Source organism: Callithrix jacchus, chromosome 1, assembly GCF_049354715.1.
Source record: "Callithrix jacchus isolate 240 chromosome 1, calJac240_pri, whole genome shotgun sequence".
Classification (NCBI taxonomy): domain Eukaryota; kingdom Metazoa; phylum Chordata; class Mammalia; order Primates; family Cebidae; genus Callithrix; species Callithrix jacchus.
In genome coordinates, this window is record NC_133502.1 from 43,858,999 (window position 1) to 43,876,745 (window position 17,747).

The 17,747-nt window shown below is 33.7% G+C and overlaps 1 protein-coding gene across 4 annotated transcripts in view; it reads left to right on the forward strand.

The window, feature by feature from the left end:
* Positions 1-16,292, forward strand: part of DACH1 (dachshund family transcription factor 1) — a 428,780-nt gene extending 412,488 nt beyond the window's left edge. For all 4 annotated transcript variants that reach the window (XM_035296525.3, XM_035296528.3, XM_008984114.5 and 1 more), the window contains one exon: positions 13,589-16,292. Coding sequence is in view for 2 of the 4 variants with exons in the window: in XM_035296528.3 (XP_035152419.1) it covers positions 13,589-13,626 (38 nt within the window). In the remaining 2 variants the exon portion in view is untranslated. The remainder of the gene's footprint in view (positions 1-13,588) is intronic.
* The last annotated feature ends 1,455 nt before the right edge of the window (positions 16,293-17,747 follow it).

Genomic DNA, 17,747 nt, shown 5'->3' on the forward strand with positions numbered 1-17,747 from the left:
GGCGGGCAGGTCACATGAGCCCAGGAGTTTGAGCCCAGCCTGGGCAACATGGTGAAACCCTGTCTTTACTAAAAATACACAAATTAGCCGGGCACAGTGGCTCATGCATGTAGTCCCAGCTACTCGGGCGGCCGAGGCAGGAAGATCACCTTGAGCCCAGGAGGCAGAGATTGCAGTGAGATGAGGTAGTGCCTCTGCACTCCAGCCTGGATGATAGAGTGAAACCCTGTCTCAAAAAACAAAAACAAAAACAAAAAGCAACAAAACTTCTAGAGAGAAGTCCAGAAACAGTGTAAAAACTGTCATATATTTTTTACCAAGATTCATCAATTATTAACATTTTGCCTCCATGTGTTTTAGCATTTTCTCAGTCTACATTATATTTTTTGAAGCATATAAGAGTAAGATGCATGTATTATGGCCTTTTACCTAAACTCTAACCCGTATTTATTTCAGGGTGTATTTATTAACAATAAAGATGTTCTCTTGTACATAAACATGGTATATTTATCAGCTCAGTAAATATTTCATTGACAATACTTTTATCTGATCTCACATCAAAATTCCAATTTTGTCATTTGACCCAATAATGTCCTTTATAGCATTTGTTTCCTTTCATTACTGAATCTAAATGAGGGTCACGTGCTATATTTAGTTGTCATTTCTCTTTAATCTCTATAATCTTGAGCATTTTCTTAGCCTTTTAAAACTAATTTATAAAATTGACATTTTTGAAATATATAGTCCTTTTCTTAATAGATTGTTTCTCATTTTGCATCTGATGTTTTCTCATGAATTAGGCTTAGGTCATGTATGCTAAGTCAATATGCTATCCCAATTGGGTTGTGTTCTTCCCAGGGCATAACATCTAGAGCCATGTAACGTCCATCATCTTCTCATTTTGTGACACTAATTTTAATAGTTCCTTCCATATATTTTTATTGAGGCCTTTCCAAATATCAGGCAATGCTCAAGATGCTAGAAATACACAAATATGACATTTTATCTGCTTTTAAGGAGATTTATAGCCAGACTTTCAGCAATTTCTGTAGGATTGTGAAGCATTATACTTGTCAGTGTAAGAAGACAACTTGGGAGGCATGGTAGTCCAGGTCCTATGACAAGTACCTAGGACAAGAACAATAGTTAGGTTCTAGCAATGCAATATAGGGGATCCAAACTGTGTGTATATGAGTTTAGGCCAATCATTCATGACTAAATGACTTTGTTGAAGGGCATTCTTAACATGAATAATAGAACTGCCTGTTCCTTGTTGCATAGACAAACAATAGATGGCTAATGATGATGATCATTTTTTGTTGATTTTGCTTGATTGTGATCATGGTAACATAGTTTTAAAAACATTCAGTTCTTGAGCAGATTTGAGTTTATAGAACCACGGGATGTAGATTTCAACCCCAATTAGAAAAGCTCCTTGAGTACAAACTAGAATATTGTTAATATCCAGTAAGTGAGATCAGTTTCCCTTTGGTAGTAAATTCCTCTTTGCCCACATTGGAATGTCAACATCATCGTTGAACAGGCAAAGGGCTTCTTCTTTGAGATATTGACGACAAGAAGGTCACTTCCAGGAGGAACTGAGATAATTTAAGCTAATCTGACCATTTAGAAAAGTATTTTCCTAATGATGGAGTTGAATAAATAACTCTAAACTGGCTAGGATTATCCATAGTCATCTGCAGATCGTCAAAAGCTTTCTTTTCTCATTCTTCAGTTCAGAGAATTGCTGATCAGTTTAGTTTCCCATTTAGAAAGAATGTGATCAGATCAGCTTGCCCAGTGTTGGATCCCTTCTAGCTCCACAATTCTCATAGTGGAGTTACACCTGCTTCAAAATGTTCAATTGTCAAAGTTCAGTTCCCTCCTTATAATTTGTGCTTACCTGGAGCCTGAAACAAAGTTCCTTTTCATAGAAATAAGAGGGTTTTATTTTTACTATCTTTGTCTTAAAAGGTAGTTATAAGCATACCTTGAAGATATTGAAGATTTTGTTACACACCACTTTAATAACACAAATATCTGAGTAAAGCAAGTCACATGAATTTTTGGTTTTCCACTGCATATAGACGTTAGATTTATACTATATTGCAGTCTATTAACAATGCAATAGCATTATGTCTAAAAAACCAATGTACATATCTTAATTTAAAATACTCTATTGCTAAAAAAAATGCTAACAATCATTTGAGCCGTCAGCAAGTTGTAATCTTTTGGCTGATGGAGGGTCTTTTCTCAATGTTGATGGGTGCTGACTGTTCAGAGTGGTGGTTGCGGAAGGTTGGAATAGCTGTGGTACTTTTTTAAAAACATACTTTAAGTTCCAGGGTACATGTGTAGAATGTGCAAATTTGTTACATAGTTATACTCGTGCCATGGTGGCTTGCCGCATCCATCATCCATCACCTCATCATCTACATTAGGTATTTCTCCTAATGCTCTCCCTTCCTTAGCCCTCCACCCCTCCAGAAGGCCCTGGTCTGTGATGTTCCCCTTCCTATGTCTATGTGTTCATCTGCCATTTATGAGTGAGAAAATGCAGTGTTTGATTTTTCTGTTCTTGTGTTAGTTTACTGAGAATGATGGTTTCCAGCTTCATCCATGTCTCTACAAAGGACATGAACTCATCCCTTTTTATGGCTGCATAGTATTCCATGGTAGATATGTGAGCTGTGGCACTTTTAAAAACTAAGAGAACAGTGAAGTTTGTCACATTCATTGGCTGTTCATTTCACAGTATATTTCTCTGCAGTACATAATACTTTCTGATAGCATTTTACCCACAGTAGAAATGTTTTCAGGGGAGTCATTTCTCTTGAATGAAACCTGCTATTGCTTTATTAACTAAGTTTATGGAACTTTCTACATCCTTTGTTGTCATTTATAGAGTGCTCACAGCATCTTCACCAGGAGTACATTCCATCTTAAGAAACCACTTTCTTTGCTCATCTGTAGGAAGAACTTCTCACCCATTAAAGTTTTTTCATGAGATTGTAGTGATTCAATCACATTTTCAGGCTCCACTTGAAATTCTAATTCTCTTGCTATTTCCCGTACCTCTGCATTACTTTCTCTACTGCAGTCTTGAACACCTCAAAGTCATCTATGAGGGTTTGAATCAACTTCCCCCATACTCCTGTGAATGTTTATATTTTGACTTCCTTCCATAAATTAAACATGTTCTTAATGGCATGTAGAACCTCCTTTCCAGAAGATTTTCAACATACTTTTCCCAGACCCATCAGAGGAATCACTATCTATGACAGCTATAGTCTTACAAAATATATTTCTTACATAATACGACTTGAAAGTCCAGGGACTTCTTGGTCTATGGGCTGAAAAATCGATGTTGTGTCCGCAGGTGTGAAAACATTATTTTTCTTGTACAGAGTTCTTCGGTGACCCTATATTGTCAGTGAGCAATAATATTGTAAAAGGAATATTTTTTTCTTAACAGTATATCTGAACAGTGGACTTGAAATATTCAGTAATCCATGCTGTAAACAGATGTCTTGTCATCTTCATTTTGTTTTTTCATTTATAGCACACAGGCTGAGTAGGCTGACATAATTCTTAATGGCCCTAGGTTTTTCAGAATAGTAAATGAGTGACTTCAACTTAAAGTCACCTGTTGCATTAGGCCCTAATAAGGAGTTGGCCTGTCCTTTGAAACTTTGAAGCCAGGCATTGACTTCTATCTAGCTATGAAAGTCCTAGATGACATAGCTTCTTCCAAAAGAAGTGCTTTGTGTACATTGAAAATCTGTTGTTTAGTATAGCTTTTTAAAATAGTGATGTTAGCTAAATCTTCTAGATAACCTGCTGCAGCTTCTGTATGAGCACTTTCTGCCTCACCTTACATTTTTATGATATAGAGATGGTGTCTTTGTTAAACCTTATAAACTAACCTTGCTATCTTCAAACCTCTTCTGCAGCTTTCTCATTTCTCTTAGCCTTCTTAGAGCAGAATGAAGTTAGGGCTTTCCTCTGGATCAGGTTTTGGCTTAAGGGAATTTGGTTGGTTTGATCTTTTATCCAGAACACTAAGATTTTCTTCAATCAGCAGTAAGGCTGTTATGCTTTTCTGTTATTTGCGTGTCCACTGGAGTAGCTTTCCACCACCTTCAAGAGCTTTTTCTCTGCATTCATATTTGGCTAACTGCGCAAGAGGCCTAGCTTTTGGTCTCTCTAGGACTTTGACATGCCTTCCTCACTAAGCTAAATAATTTTTCGCTTTTGATTTAGAGTGAGAGACATGCAACTCTTCCTTTCATTTGAGACCATAGTAAGATTATTAATTGATCTAATTTCAATATTGTTGTGACTCAGGGAATAGGGAGCCCCATGGAGTCGGGGAGAGATGGGGTGATCAATTGTTGGTAGAACAGTCAGAACACACACAACATTTATTACGTTCATTGCCATATATGGGCACAGTTCATGGAGCCCCCAAAACATTTAAAATAGTAACATCAAAGGTCATTGATCACGGATCACTGTAACAGGTATAATAATAATGAAAAAGTTGGAAATACCATGAGAATTACCAAAATGTGACACAGCAACATTACGTGGGCACTTGTGCAATGCAGAGTTGCCACAAACCTTCAACTTGTAAAAAACACAGTATCTGTTTCCTACAATAAAATGAAGCAAAATAAAATGAGATAAACCTGTACCTTATCAAACTGTGTTTACAGTTTTAGATGATCTCTTGTTCTCAGAAATGTTTTCAGCTAACCTGTGTTCTCTCATATACATTTTTATTTGAAGAAAACTGAAAAAATACATAAAAGCAATTCATGATTATAATTTTTTGGTCTTCATTATTAGCTACAATCAAGAACTTTACTTCATACCAGCCTTCTTTTTTTAAAAAAAAAAGAAAAGATGCACTAAATTATTTCACTTCAAGTTCTGGGATACATGTGCAGAACATGCAGGATTGTTACATAGGTATACATATGCCAAGGTGGTTTGCTACCATCATCTAGGTTTAAACCCATCATCAACCCATCATCTAGGTTTTAAGCCCCACATGCATTAGGTATTTGTCCTAATGCTCTCTCCCCACTTCTCTGCCACCCCCTGACAGGTCCTGGTGTGTGATATTCTCTCCTCTGTGTCCATGTATTCTCATTGTTCAACTTCCACTTATGAGTGAGAACATGAGTATACTAGCCTTTTTTTTTAATAAGACACATTTTCTACTCTGATTTCAACCAAATGAGGCCATGTTGGTTTATTATGTAATTCGTTACCTATTTCTTTTCTTTCTTTCTTTTTTTTTTTTTTTTGAGACAGAGTCTCACTTTGTTGCCCAGACTGGAGTGCAGTGTTGTGATCTTGGCCCTCTGCAACCTCTGCCTCAAGCAGAGGTTGGCCCTCAAGCAACTCTCCTGCCTCAGCCTCCTGAGTAGCTGGGATCACAGGCACACCACCATGCCCACTGTTTTTTGCATTTTTAGTAGAGACAGAGTTTTGCTGGTCTCAAACTCTTGACCTCAGGCAATCCACCCACCTCGGCCTCCCAAAGTTCTGGGATTACAGGCATGAGCCACCACGCCCGGCCACTTCATTATCTATTTGTTATTGTGATATACTTGGAGTGAACAGACAAAGTACCCTAGTTGTTGTGCTTTCCTGCACACAGTCTCTGCTTATTGTCTAGAACAGTAACCAGTGCTAATGGAAAAAGCATATAAAAAGGATATGAGGTCTAATCTGATGTCTAGTCCTCTCTCACCTGGAGCCAGCTCTGTAGGCCTCAGGTTCCCAGTTACAACTTTGAATTTAAAAAATAAAGTAAAAAATAAAAAAACAGAATCTTTACTACTTCTTCAGTTTTTTACCTTTTAATTATATTTAAACACTGCCTTGAATATGTTAGTCTTCAAACGTCTGGAAATCACTTGCACTGTTATCTGCATTTCATTAGAAGAACTGATAATTACTCAGTGTCCTCTTATAAATGGGCCTGTGCAGAACATCAGTCTCTTAAAATATTTCTCATGTCTACTGTAGACTTTGTGTCTCTGCTTTTTTGCTTTAGCAGTAGCAGAATGTTCTTACTCTAAATATAAAATTATAAAAAAAGCAAGAAACAATATTTTCTTTAATTAGCTTCTTCCTTTGGGGGTTTTAGCAGAGGGGTTATGACTTGACAAAGATCCTTCCCATCTGTTCCTGTTTGTTTGCTTTTATTTTGACTTCCTTTCCTTGTCTTATCAAATATCACATGAATCATTAACATTTGTTTTCATCGCTTGTTTTGGTTTCCTTTACTTCACATGATTAAGACATTATGTTGAGAGAGACTCACGGCTACTATATTTTATATTAACCTCAGATTCTTTAAGTAAATATTAAACTTTCTGGACATGTGATGTGATATGTTTGCCCTCTGCTGTGTTAATATTTTCCTCAGCTCTGGAAGAGTGAGGCATGTGTATGTACAACTGTTTTGTGAAAGCAGCAAATATCACTAGATTACAGGTGCCTGGATATAAGTTTTGAACAAATAGATGACATGTTTAATAAAGCTACTTCCTAACAGAAAATGCAATTTATTAAGTCCTTTGTGCAAAAGACGTGTAAGATATCCTTGAGGATGTTTGTGAGGGAGTTCTTTTCAAAACTGAAATAGAAATCTATTTGCATATTGTGTGATAACTTTCACAGGCATATCCATTGTTAATAATTTTACATGATTTTAACAGTGAACAAATTGGATTTTTTGGTGTCAGTTTGAAATTGTATTAATTTATGTGTCATCTTCTGATATAAAAGCTTGTCACATAATGTGAGTGGTGTTAAACTTCATTAGTTTTTAAAATAAATGATCAATCTATTCAATACTCTAGTTTTAATATATGGAATAAAGGCTAAATGCTGCATCTGTCTATATGTATTAGACATTAGCAATAATTTTATATAACAATACAGTCAAAGACATTAAACCAAACATTAAATTTAATACATGAATACAAAACTAGAAATTGTGAGATAGAATTCGATCTCTCTCCTTAGACACAGTAAATAAAATATGTAAAATCTATATTCTTATTGGGTCTGATTTGATTATTTCCACTGTAGTATTAAGATCTGAGATCCAGTTTTACAAATAACTTACAAGTTTTTTAAATTATCTGTACATCTACATCTGCACAGTAACAAACAGCATACAAAAATTCACAGCCATAATAAACTATTCAGTTATCCTTCTTATATAGCAAATGCTTTCTTAGACAAGAGATACTTTTTTATACACCAAATTATAGCTGTAAGCATCAAATCACAATGAACTTTGAAACTATTAGGAATTTGTAATTTAAATAGTTTCACTCAACTCCTACTCCTAAATGCTTTTAATTAGAACAGACTTTTTAATTAAGTACTCCCATGCAGAAAGTTTAGCTTGATGATTTTTCTGTTGTATCAACCTCCCATACAAAAGCAAATAATCATTGTGTTAAAGGAAGGTATTTTCTTTGAAACTAGGCTGTAAGAATTCTAGTTCTGATTTCAGATTGTCCAGTTGAGGCTTTACAGACTAAAGAGAAGCGCTGCTCCTGGGAGGAAGGCAAAGAACAGATCCACAAGGCAGCGAGACAAATGGTACTGAGATGTTTAGGAGTCAGTCCCATAATTCTGTGTGTCAGAGACATCGTATTTTTTCTAGGGACAATCCAGTTGCTTATTAGAGAAAAAGTGATAGAGTGGAATGGACATGAAATTTGAATGCACAGAAATGTCAAAAACATTTGCCAGCTCCGTGAAAATATGCAAGACACTTAACCTCTTTATGCCTTAAAAGCCTTATTTGTAAAAGGCATTCATTTCTTGAGTTGGTGGGAAGTTTAGACTTAAAATCGATGTAGCACCTTGAACATCACAGGTACTCAGAAAATATTAGCTTTACTGTTACTGATTATTATTGCCAGTTTATTTGATCTTAATGTAAAGCTTTCACCCATTTGAGGTATCGAGGAATAATTGACTGGTAAACTTGGCTCAGCATGAGGAACAAACAGGAAATATATTTTTTTTCTGTGTCGAACACATGCAGAAAGAACTAAAGACAGAACTAATCTAGGAAATGGTGGGCAGGAGTCAGATTATCTAGTTAGAGTGTAAGTATGATGTACAATGAGTAATCCTTAAAACCAAACATATGAATAAACCCTCTGAGTTTCCAGATATAAACAGCACACCTCTGAATAATGAGGCCTCAGCCATGGAAACACTCCAGGGATTCCAATAATCTCTCTTCTGCAGCTTGTTTTTGCAAAGTCTTCTCCATGGCCCATGACTTCTCTTGCTGCTTGTAGAGTCAGGAAAGGAGAGAATATTGGGACCATTATTATATAACATACAGACATGGCACAGTTTGAATTATAGGACCATATATCCTTCCTAGCACTTTTGCCACTGCCTTTCACTCAGGTGGTTGTTAACAGAAGGTTGATTTAGAACCACAGCCCCATAATTCAGAAGCCGGTTGTTAGTTCTCTGGGTATGTCCATATGTGACTATTTACTATGGGTTACGGGGCCAATATAACCTCTCTGGAACGTTGTAACATTCATTTAAAATTTTATTCCTACAGACTTTTAATGGTCTACAAGTATGTTTTAATAAAGATGACAAAATATGATTGGAACTGTTTTTAAAGTAAGGGTCTGTAAATGAAAAGAAAGAGATAGTCACTCTTTCAGGGTCTGTCTGTGGATTTTTGCCTCCAGTGGATTCTGAAGTAGAGGATCTCTGATGTCTCATAATTATTTAATCATAGAGAAATACCTGACTGTGACAGGTGGGATCTACTTTATAGCCAACATCTTTAATGATTGATGTATTTGTCCATCTGTTAGGAACATTAGTCAAAAATTTAATAGCTGACATATTTATTAAAAGTAGAATTATAGCAGATCAGATACTGAGCACATAATGTATGAATTTTTATAAATGTGTTTTATATAGGATCCATGGTGAAGATGCTTATGAAATACTTATTACAGGTATATTTTACAAATTCAAAGGAGTTTTATTTAAAAAATTTAGTGTTAGATAAACTTTAAATTTTCTAACATGCTAATAATTTTTATTACATAGGCATATTAATAAATTTCTGTCTTCAAAAGTTTAATATTTGAGGCCACACTAAAGCTTTTAATGCAAGCATCATGCTGAAGCCTTCTCATTCTAATATTGGCAGAAAGAAAGACAGCTGCCTCTTCCATGGGGCTTATTGTGGGGGAGGCTCACTTTATATGACTTCACCGTGAGATAAGTGCTATTGAGTAATGCTTAGGGTGCTAATATTGAGTAGCAATTAGTGGGGCTCTTTTTAGAGAAGTTCAATAAGAGGCAGAAGAAGGGGAAGTGGGGATAGAGGGCGTACTTGTATTCTAGGCTTCTTGAAGGAAGAACAGGCTTGAACATTCCAACACAGTATAGAGTTTGGTGTGTTATAGAATGGAGAGGCCACTAAACGTAGGGGAGAGAAGTAAAAGATAAGATTGAAAAGGAAAAGCAGCACCAACTTAGGTACCCCTTTGTAGACCATGGAGAAAAATTTGGCTAGTTAATGCAAATATGGGTCTTTTAAACAATTATTCATACTTAATGGATTATATGTATAAATCCATTTTTTTGCTTCTAGATTCTTTCTACTTAATATACTATAGACATCACAGAGATTAGAAAGCTATATTTAATACTTTAGTTGCTTTTCTTCATTGTACAGAGACTTAAGAGATCCACAGTGAGCACTGAAATGCTACTTTTGAGCAAATTATTACTTTTTATAAAGTTTGTAAGGACTTAGGTTAACAAAATTTGAATTCTGGGGAAGTTGAGAAGGTCTCACTTCCCCCCTCTTTAATCCTAGGAAACATTGTATATTTTTTTAAAAAATGAGAATGGGAATGACAATCTCAATATAATTGAATACAAGCTAGAAATAATGAGACAATTGAAAAGAGAGCTAAGTAGGGATAAATAAATTAAGGGATTAAGAATTAGAAAACTTGGCAAAAGTATCAACACTGTTTTTTTGGATACTTCTGTATTTTGTATTACTAGATTTTTAAACAAATCAATGTTGCTTTATGTAATAGAAATCATTAGAATCAAAATTATCTTAAAAAGGTCCAATTTTTAGCCAGATGGTAGTAAACATATGAAAGATAGAAATTTTTATTTTGTTTATTTTTATAATACTGTTTATTTGGTTTGTTTTTAAAGTAAGTAATTGAAACTCCTGCTATGCTAAAACCACAAATAAGTGTGTATTACTCATATAATGTAACTGAGTAAAACATAGTTTGGTCCCACAGGTGAGTGCAATTAAGGTAAGCAAAGAGAAGAAATCAGGCCATATTCCATGAAAAACCAATAAATATTTCACAATATGTCAATAGGGTACTGCAATATCCTTAATTAGAAATAATTTCTACCTAAATTATATGTCCTTGGCACTAGTATTTGATTAATGCCTGATTTAGGAGGTTCCAATCTTTATTTAATACCACACTGTCTACTGCTGAACTATAGTAATACTTAGTATCAGTGAGAAATGACAGGGGCTAAAGAGGTGAAATCCTATAGATTACATATCTACAGAGAACATTTGACACACTTTGTGCATGTCTTTAAGTAGTTGCTCACAATTAGAGTTCGCTCAAATTAATAATATGTTTTCATTGGTTAATCTTAGATCATACTATATGTCCAAAGCTGTATTTTGAGGGAGCAGATCTTTACTGTGATTATTATATGTTTCAACTATTAAGAAAAATCCCAGTATATGGTTTCTGAACTGAAAAGCTAAGAATATTTCTTTTTTATTTGTTTATTGAATGACTATTATTTTTTAATTAAAAATGGGGTCTCACCATGTTGTCCAGGCTGGTCTTGAACTCCTGGGCTCAGGCTGTCTTCCCACCTCAGCCTCCCAAAGTGCTGGCATTACAGATGTGAGCCACCATGCCCAGCCCTGAAAAGCTAAGGCTATTTAGAGACTTTCAAGTATTACTATTCTTAAAGTTGAACTAGATTAATTTTTAGACAGACATCTAATATTTGGCATGACTTATTAGCATTTAGTCAGTCTGAGGCTAATTTCATAGACACCCCTGCCTTTGTGAAGGGAAAATTGTGGATTTGGGATGTTAATGATATACTACATTTATATATATATGATTATATATATATGACGTATTACTACATATAATAATATATATATAATTTGTATACATAATTCAATATCTACTTTATGCAAAGCATATGAATACTATATCTTTTTAAAGACCTATATCTGATTAATTGATTCACTTAACACATATTTACTAAACTTACAGTAGTCCCTCCTTATCCACAGTTTATCTTCCCATAGTCTCAGTTACCAATTGTCAACAGTAGTTTGAAAATGTTACAGTAGTTTGAAAGAAAGAGAAATACTAAATTTACATAACTTTTATTAGAGTATGTTATAATTATTCTATTATCGATGTATCTATATTTACTATGATTGTTGATCTCTTACTGTGCCTAATTTATAAAGTACACTTTATCATAGGTATGAATGTATGTATAAGTTTTGGTACGATCCATAGTTTCAGGCATCCACTGGCAGTCTGGACATATCCCCCACAGATAAGGGGGGATTACTGTATACTATGTGCTTGGGATGTATCAATGAGCAAAACAGTTTCATGACATCCTGGAGGTAGTATTTCAACCCTACAAATGAGGCTAAGATGTTTATTGCAGCATTATTCACAATAGCCAAGATTTGTAAGCAACCTAAGTGTCCATCAACAGATGAATGGATAAAGAAAATGGTGGACACATACACAATGGAGTACTATTCAGTCATAAAAAGAATGAGATCCAGTCATTTACAACAACATGGATGGAACTGGAGGTTATTATGCTAAGTGAAATAAGGCAAGCACAGAAAGACAATCTTTGTATGTTCTCACTTTATTTGTGGGAGCTAAAAATTAAAACCATTGAACTTGCAGAGATAGAAAGTAGAAGGATGGATGCCAGAGACAGGGAAGGGTAGTGGGGAGAGTGGGGAGGGAGTGGGGATGGTTAATGGGTACAAAAACAAAAGATGAATGAATAAAATCTAACATTTGATAGCACAACAAAAAGACTATACTTACTAGTAATTTAATTGTACATTTTAAAATAACTGAGAGTGGATTGTTTGTAACATAAAGAATCTGTGTTTGAGGTGATAGCTACCTATTTACCCTGATGTAATTATTATGCATTGTATGCCTGTATCTAAATATGTAATGCACCCCATAAATATAATATATGCATGTGATATTTAGCCATACAAATTATTTTTTTTAAAAAAAAGGATTATAGAAAATAGAAAAAAATGAGTTAGGAATATATAATTTGGGTTTACCAATATTCTATGAAGTATGAAATGATTTAATTGCTGATACTAAGTTTTATACAAATTACTATATGCACTATAAATTGTATACAAATACTTGTAAAAAAGTTGAAGGTGAGGTCCGCAAATATTTAGATTATCTTTTTATTTCCTGAATGTACTATAGGTAATTTATGTTTTCTTATATTTTAATTTTTCAAGTTACCAGACATTTTGCAAACACTTACATGGCAATCTACACTTTTAAAAGCTTGGAATACTTTCCTTTTCTGATTGTTCTAATTTCTACTGTAGGTGTTAAAATTTGAATTTCAGACATACCTTACACAAATATATACAAAGTTTAGGCCATACCAGGAAGCAGACACTTTAAAGGGTATTACATGTTTGAAAAACAGGCTTATGTTTGGTTTTGTTTTATTTTTGGTTTGGATTTTTAATTTCCTATTTCTTATTTGTACTTTATTAAAATGGATTTATTTATTCGATGTCTCCAAGATTTGATTTCCTTAACTTTTCAAACAACTGTGTGTTTGCTCATTAGTAAAAATTGAGTGATATACAGTGTTTGCATTTTAATATTTAATTGTTGGATGAATTTCACTTCAAGGGGTAAAGGCTATAGTTCATTGATAGTGATGAAATAACCTAGATGGCTTTCATATAAATAGCAACGAATGTGCACAATAGTTACATTACATGGTATAATTAACAACACTGCTAAAGAGTAAGATGGGAGTTCAGTCTTTCCTGATGGAGATACACCTGAGTGCACTCAGAGAAAATTTGGTTCTGCAAGCTTGAAGGAAGTAATTGTTATTCAACAGAAATCAACTAACTTTGCATATCAGTAAAATACACACACATACTCTTAGCTATTTTCTGAGTGCTCTGAAACTGATATCAAAATAGCAAATATATATTTATGAGAAGTAGAAATGCTGTATTCTTTTCAGTCACATAAATTCAATGTAATTATGAAATTAACTTTGAGAAGGTGTGGAAAATGTTACTTCCTAACCAAGTAAAGATCTAATAAAATCTGTACTAATAAAATCTACAGATTTTATATCAAGTTACATCATTTTACATGCACATTTGTACCCCAAATGCCATATAATTAATTATTTTTTTACTGTTCCTTTCTAGATGGAAGACTGTATTTGAAAACTACTGTCATGTACTGAATCTTTCCTGTTGAAGAAATCCATGTTAGAGAAAAGAACTTTACCATCAGACATTCATCATGGGAAAGTTCAGACAAAATAAAGTCCTTTTAAGGGAACTTTCTGAATTTTGTGTATTAATGTTCTTTAAAAGTTTAAGTATTCTACAAAAAAAAAAGTTTCCTCCATTGATTTTCACCTGTGGTTCATACCAGAGACCTGAGAATGTTTGTAAATGTACAAGTATCAAACTTCTTACAGTTAATAACTGCAACTTGCTGCTGGACAATTGTATACAGAGTTAAAGGCAGGTCCGAATAAGACCTATCTTTGTTTTTTTCTAATGGAATGAACCATTTCCTCTTCTGAAAATTCTGTATCTGAGCACATCAAGAGACTCTTGTAGCAGTGGTTACCCAGACTTACAGAATTATTTCCCCCAGAAACCAGCAAGAACACTTGGAATGAACTGGTAGGGGGCATAGAGGATTCTTGAAAACAGAATAAAGAGTGATATTCTGTTACATTCAATTTCAAACTCTCTAATTGTAGGTTTTCTCCTGAAGATTTTTTTTTTTTACACACTTTCCAAAAGACCAACAAATGGATATTGACAACAACCCAATGAAATAATGTTTTGCATATCTGAAAAGAAGCATTGAATATAAGCCAAAAGGTTTTGCTGAAGGTCTTTTTTTCTTAAAGTAAAAAGCATATATAAATGTAACATGTTTTCATTCCAAACTGGTAGTGGTATATAGAAGTAAAGATATTAATGTTGCTTCTTATTCAAACCATTGGTCATATGTACAGTATATAAACATAAAACACACAAGGAAGGTATTATGTATGCAGTAGTATACTAGAGTTTAGGAAAATGAAAATTTTAGAAAATATGTTTTGTCACCCTGTTGGTCAGAAAGACGTCTTTCTGGTTTTAACGCATGCAGGCATGTAAATATTTGTCTGGAGTCACAGTATTAATGAATGAAATCTTAAGCATCTGGTGACATCAAAACTCTGTGTCAGCCACTTTTATTTGTATATTGAACCCTAGTTAGTGCCCCAAGCTGCACTATTGGGTGGATTGTGGCTGAACGCAAATCAAAACACCAGAAATATTTTTATATGTTAATGTCATATTATGTTAATGTTGCTGAAAACAAAACCTAACAAACCTTGATGTACCAGTCCAATACCATGTAGCGCTGAGTGATAAAGTTAAAATGTGCTGTGCTTCCCACCCTGGTCAGAGGGAAGGGTGGCTATGTGTTATTTTCACTGTCTTTTTGAAAGTTACAGTATGTGTTTTCACTTTTGTGCAGATAACTGGAAGTAAAGCAGCAAACAGTGCTTATCACATGCTAAAGTTACCTTCTCTTTATTTTTTGCATATCTGGAATTAACCCTTTAAAGACTGATATGAATCAGTACAGTCACTGTACATTTTATGATTTTTCTGTCATCTTAAAATTGTATGATCATAACATTATTTATTACCATAAAACAGCAAAATCTTCAATGTCTAAGAAAACTAGCTTAAAATGTTTAAATATAGTTCTAATTGGGTATTAATTACTTGATTAAGAAAAAATTAACATTATAGATACTCTGGCATTATGCTTCTATACCTTTAGGTCTTCCTTGCAATACTGGAACGTAATTCTTTTGTGTAGCTAACTATTAACCCGCTAAGTTCATTTTTTTAATACCATAAAAAGGTTATATGTACAGTTCCTATTTTAGCTTGCTTACAAAAGGAGCATTGTTTTTATTTAAAGTATTGTTACTAAATGCTTTGTAGAAACTTGGTTTTCTAAGCATACTTCTTCCATAGCCATCTTTTGTTGTTTGAACACAAGAGATGCTCTTCCTAGTTCTATGTATTTTGTTTCCTTATATGCAGTCTTTAAAGGATTACAACACTTAAAATTGAATGGACTTGTGTCAAGCTTTTGCATCATACATTTTTTGAAAGATTTTCTAAAAAGTCTACAACTTACATATGTAGTAGAATCAGCCATTGCTCTGCTCCTGGCATAGAGTCACCTGTTACGTGGATTAAATAGTTTTAAAATACATACTTTGAAGACCTTTGAGAATGCTTTAGTGTTTGGTTTGAAATAAAAGGAAATTTTAGCAAGGATTAAAGAAAAAAGCTATCAGCTATATGTTAAGAGAGACTCTTACTAACATGTTGTAAATATTACAATTCATGAAATGTTATTGTAAGTCTGTAACTTAATTTTTGCCCTTTTTTAGTTATACAGGTTGGTTTGGAAATCTGAGTTTTGGCATAAACAAGTAAAATGTGCCCATTTTATGATTTTTGTGCTTTTGTAATCCTAAAAATATTAATGTCTAGTTGTTCTATATTATAACCACATCTGCGCTCTATGCAAGCCCTTGGAACAGAACATACTCATCTTCATGTAGGACCTATGAAAATTGTCTATTTTTATCTATATATTTAAAGTTTTCTAAAAATGATAAAAGGTTATTACGAATTTTGTTGTACAAAATCTGTACAAAAATCTGTTTTTACATCATAATGCAAGAATTGGAAATTTTTCTATGGTAGCCTAGTTATTTGAGCCTGGTTTCAATGTGAGAACCACGTTTACTGTTATTGTATTTAATTTTCTTTTTCTTTTCAACAATCTCCTAATAAAACTGTCTGAAATCTCCCTGTGACTTTATTTACAGTTCGCCTTTATTAAATTTTGTGAAATGCATAGCATTGAAGGAATATTTACTTTCTAATGGGAGGCATCTAAAAACAACATAAGTCAGCTCTTTGCAATGCAGGGGGAACAATGCTCAATGATTTTATTTAACATGCAACTGCTTCTATCTCTAATATGAATTACTGTGGTGAAAAACATCATAAAAGCACACTCTGTAGTTATTGTTTAACAAGCAGATTTTCCATATTTTGTTTCTTGCCAGCTAAGCAAACTGCCCACATATACATGATTTATTTATGTACATTTCTAAGTTTATGAAGCTGTTATTTGTACCTTTTTTCTTTATATTCTTATATTCCCATGATTCTTATTTCACAAAGCTTTGTGCTGAATAATGTAAAGTAGACATGTTGATGGAACAAAATATATTATTCCCATATCTGTGAGTGGAGATTTGTAACTCTAACTCTGTTTTGCTTTTGATCTCTATCAATGGAAAAAATGCCTTTAGAAACTTTGAAATTAAAATATCCTTTAATAATATATAAACATTTTAATCAATCAAAAGTGCAGCATTTGAAGAAATATCAGGTTGCTATCCCTGTGAATATTCTAAACATTCCCAAGAGAATAGAAAATGAATTTTTCTGTCTAAAGGGATGATTTTAATGAATTCTTGAAACAATATATTAACAAATTATGATTTTTTCCTTAATAAAACCTAAAATGTTTATGCGACCATTACAAGCACATTTTTGTCATCTATCATCATATATTTATGTCAGTAGGACTAGCACTTGAAAATCATGCAGTCTCTGCATGTTAGTGAAACTCAGTGATAATTTAGGTTTGCCCCCATGTGTTTTCATTGAGACTAGCAAATTTATAATGTTCACAAAAGCTATTTATTACTAGAAGGGAGTATCTTATAAATATAAGTTACGTGGACTGCATTTTTAAAATATGGGAAACAGAGATATTAATAGAATCAAAAAGCTGTTGTAAATTGCCTTGTTAAAATATCTTTTCCTCATGTGCAGTATTGGTGGTAACATTTATCTTTACTATGTACAGCTGATACATAAAAGCCGAGCTGATCCTCATTTATTCATTTAAGCAGATTCACGAACAATGCCCCCATTCTACACGAAGCATTGCACTAAATGTTGTAATTCCTGAAGTTGAAAGCTTATAATTTTGTTGGAATAAGGAATCTTACTCTCAGGAAAATAAGATTCATTGAGCTTTTTTTTTTTTTTTTTCCTCTGTAGTGGAATTAGAACTGGTATTAAAAGGGTATGGCCATAGACACCTCCCCACTAGATGGTAACAGTCTAGTGACCCATTTTATACTTTAACCTTCTAAAGAACACAGATGATTTGGGAGTCAGGCAATTGAGTAGGAATTGAGAAAAAGGAAAGATATATTTTCCCCTATGTAAAATATTAGTTTTT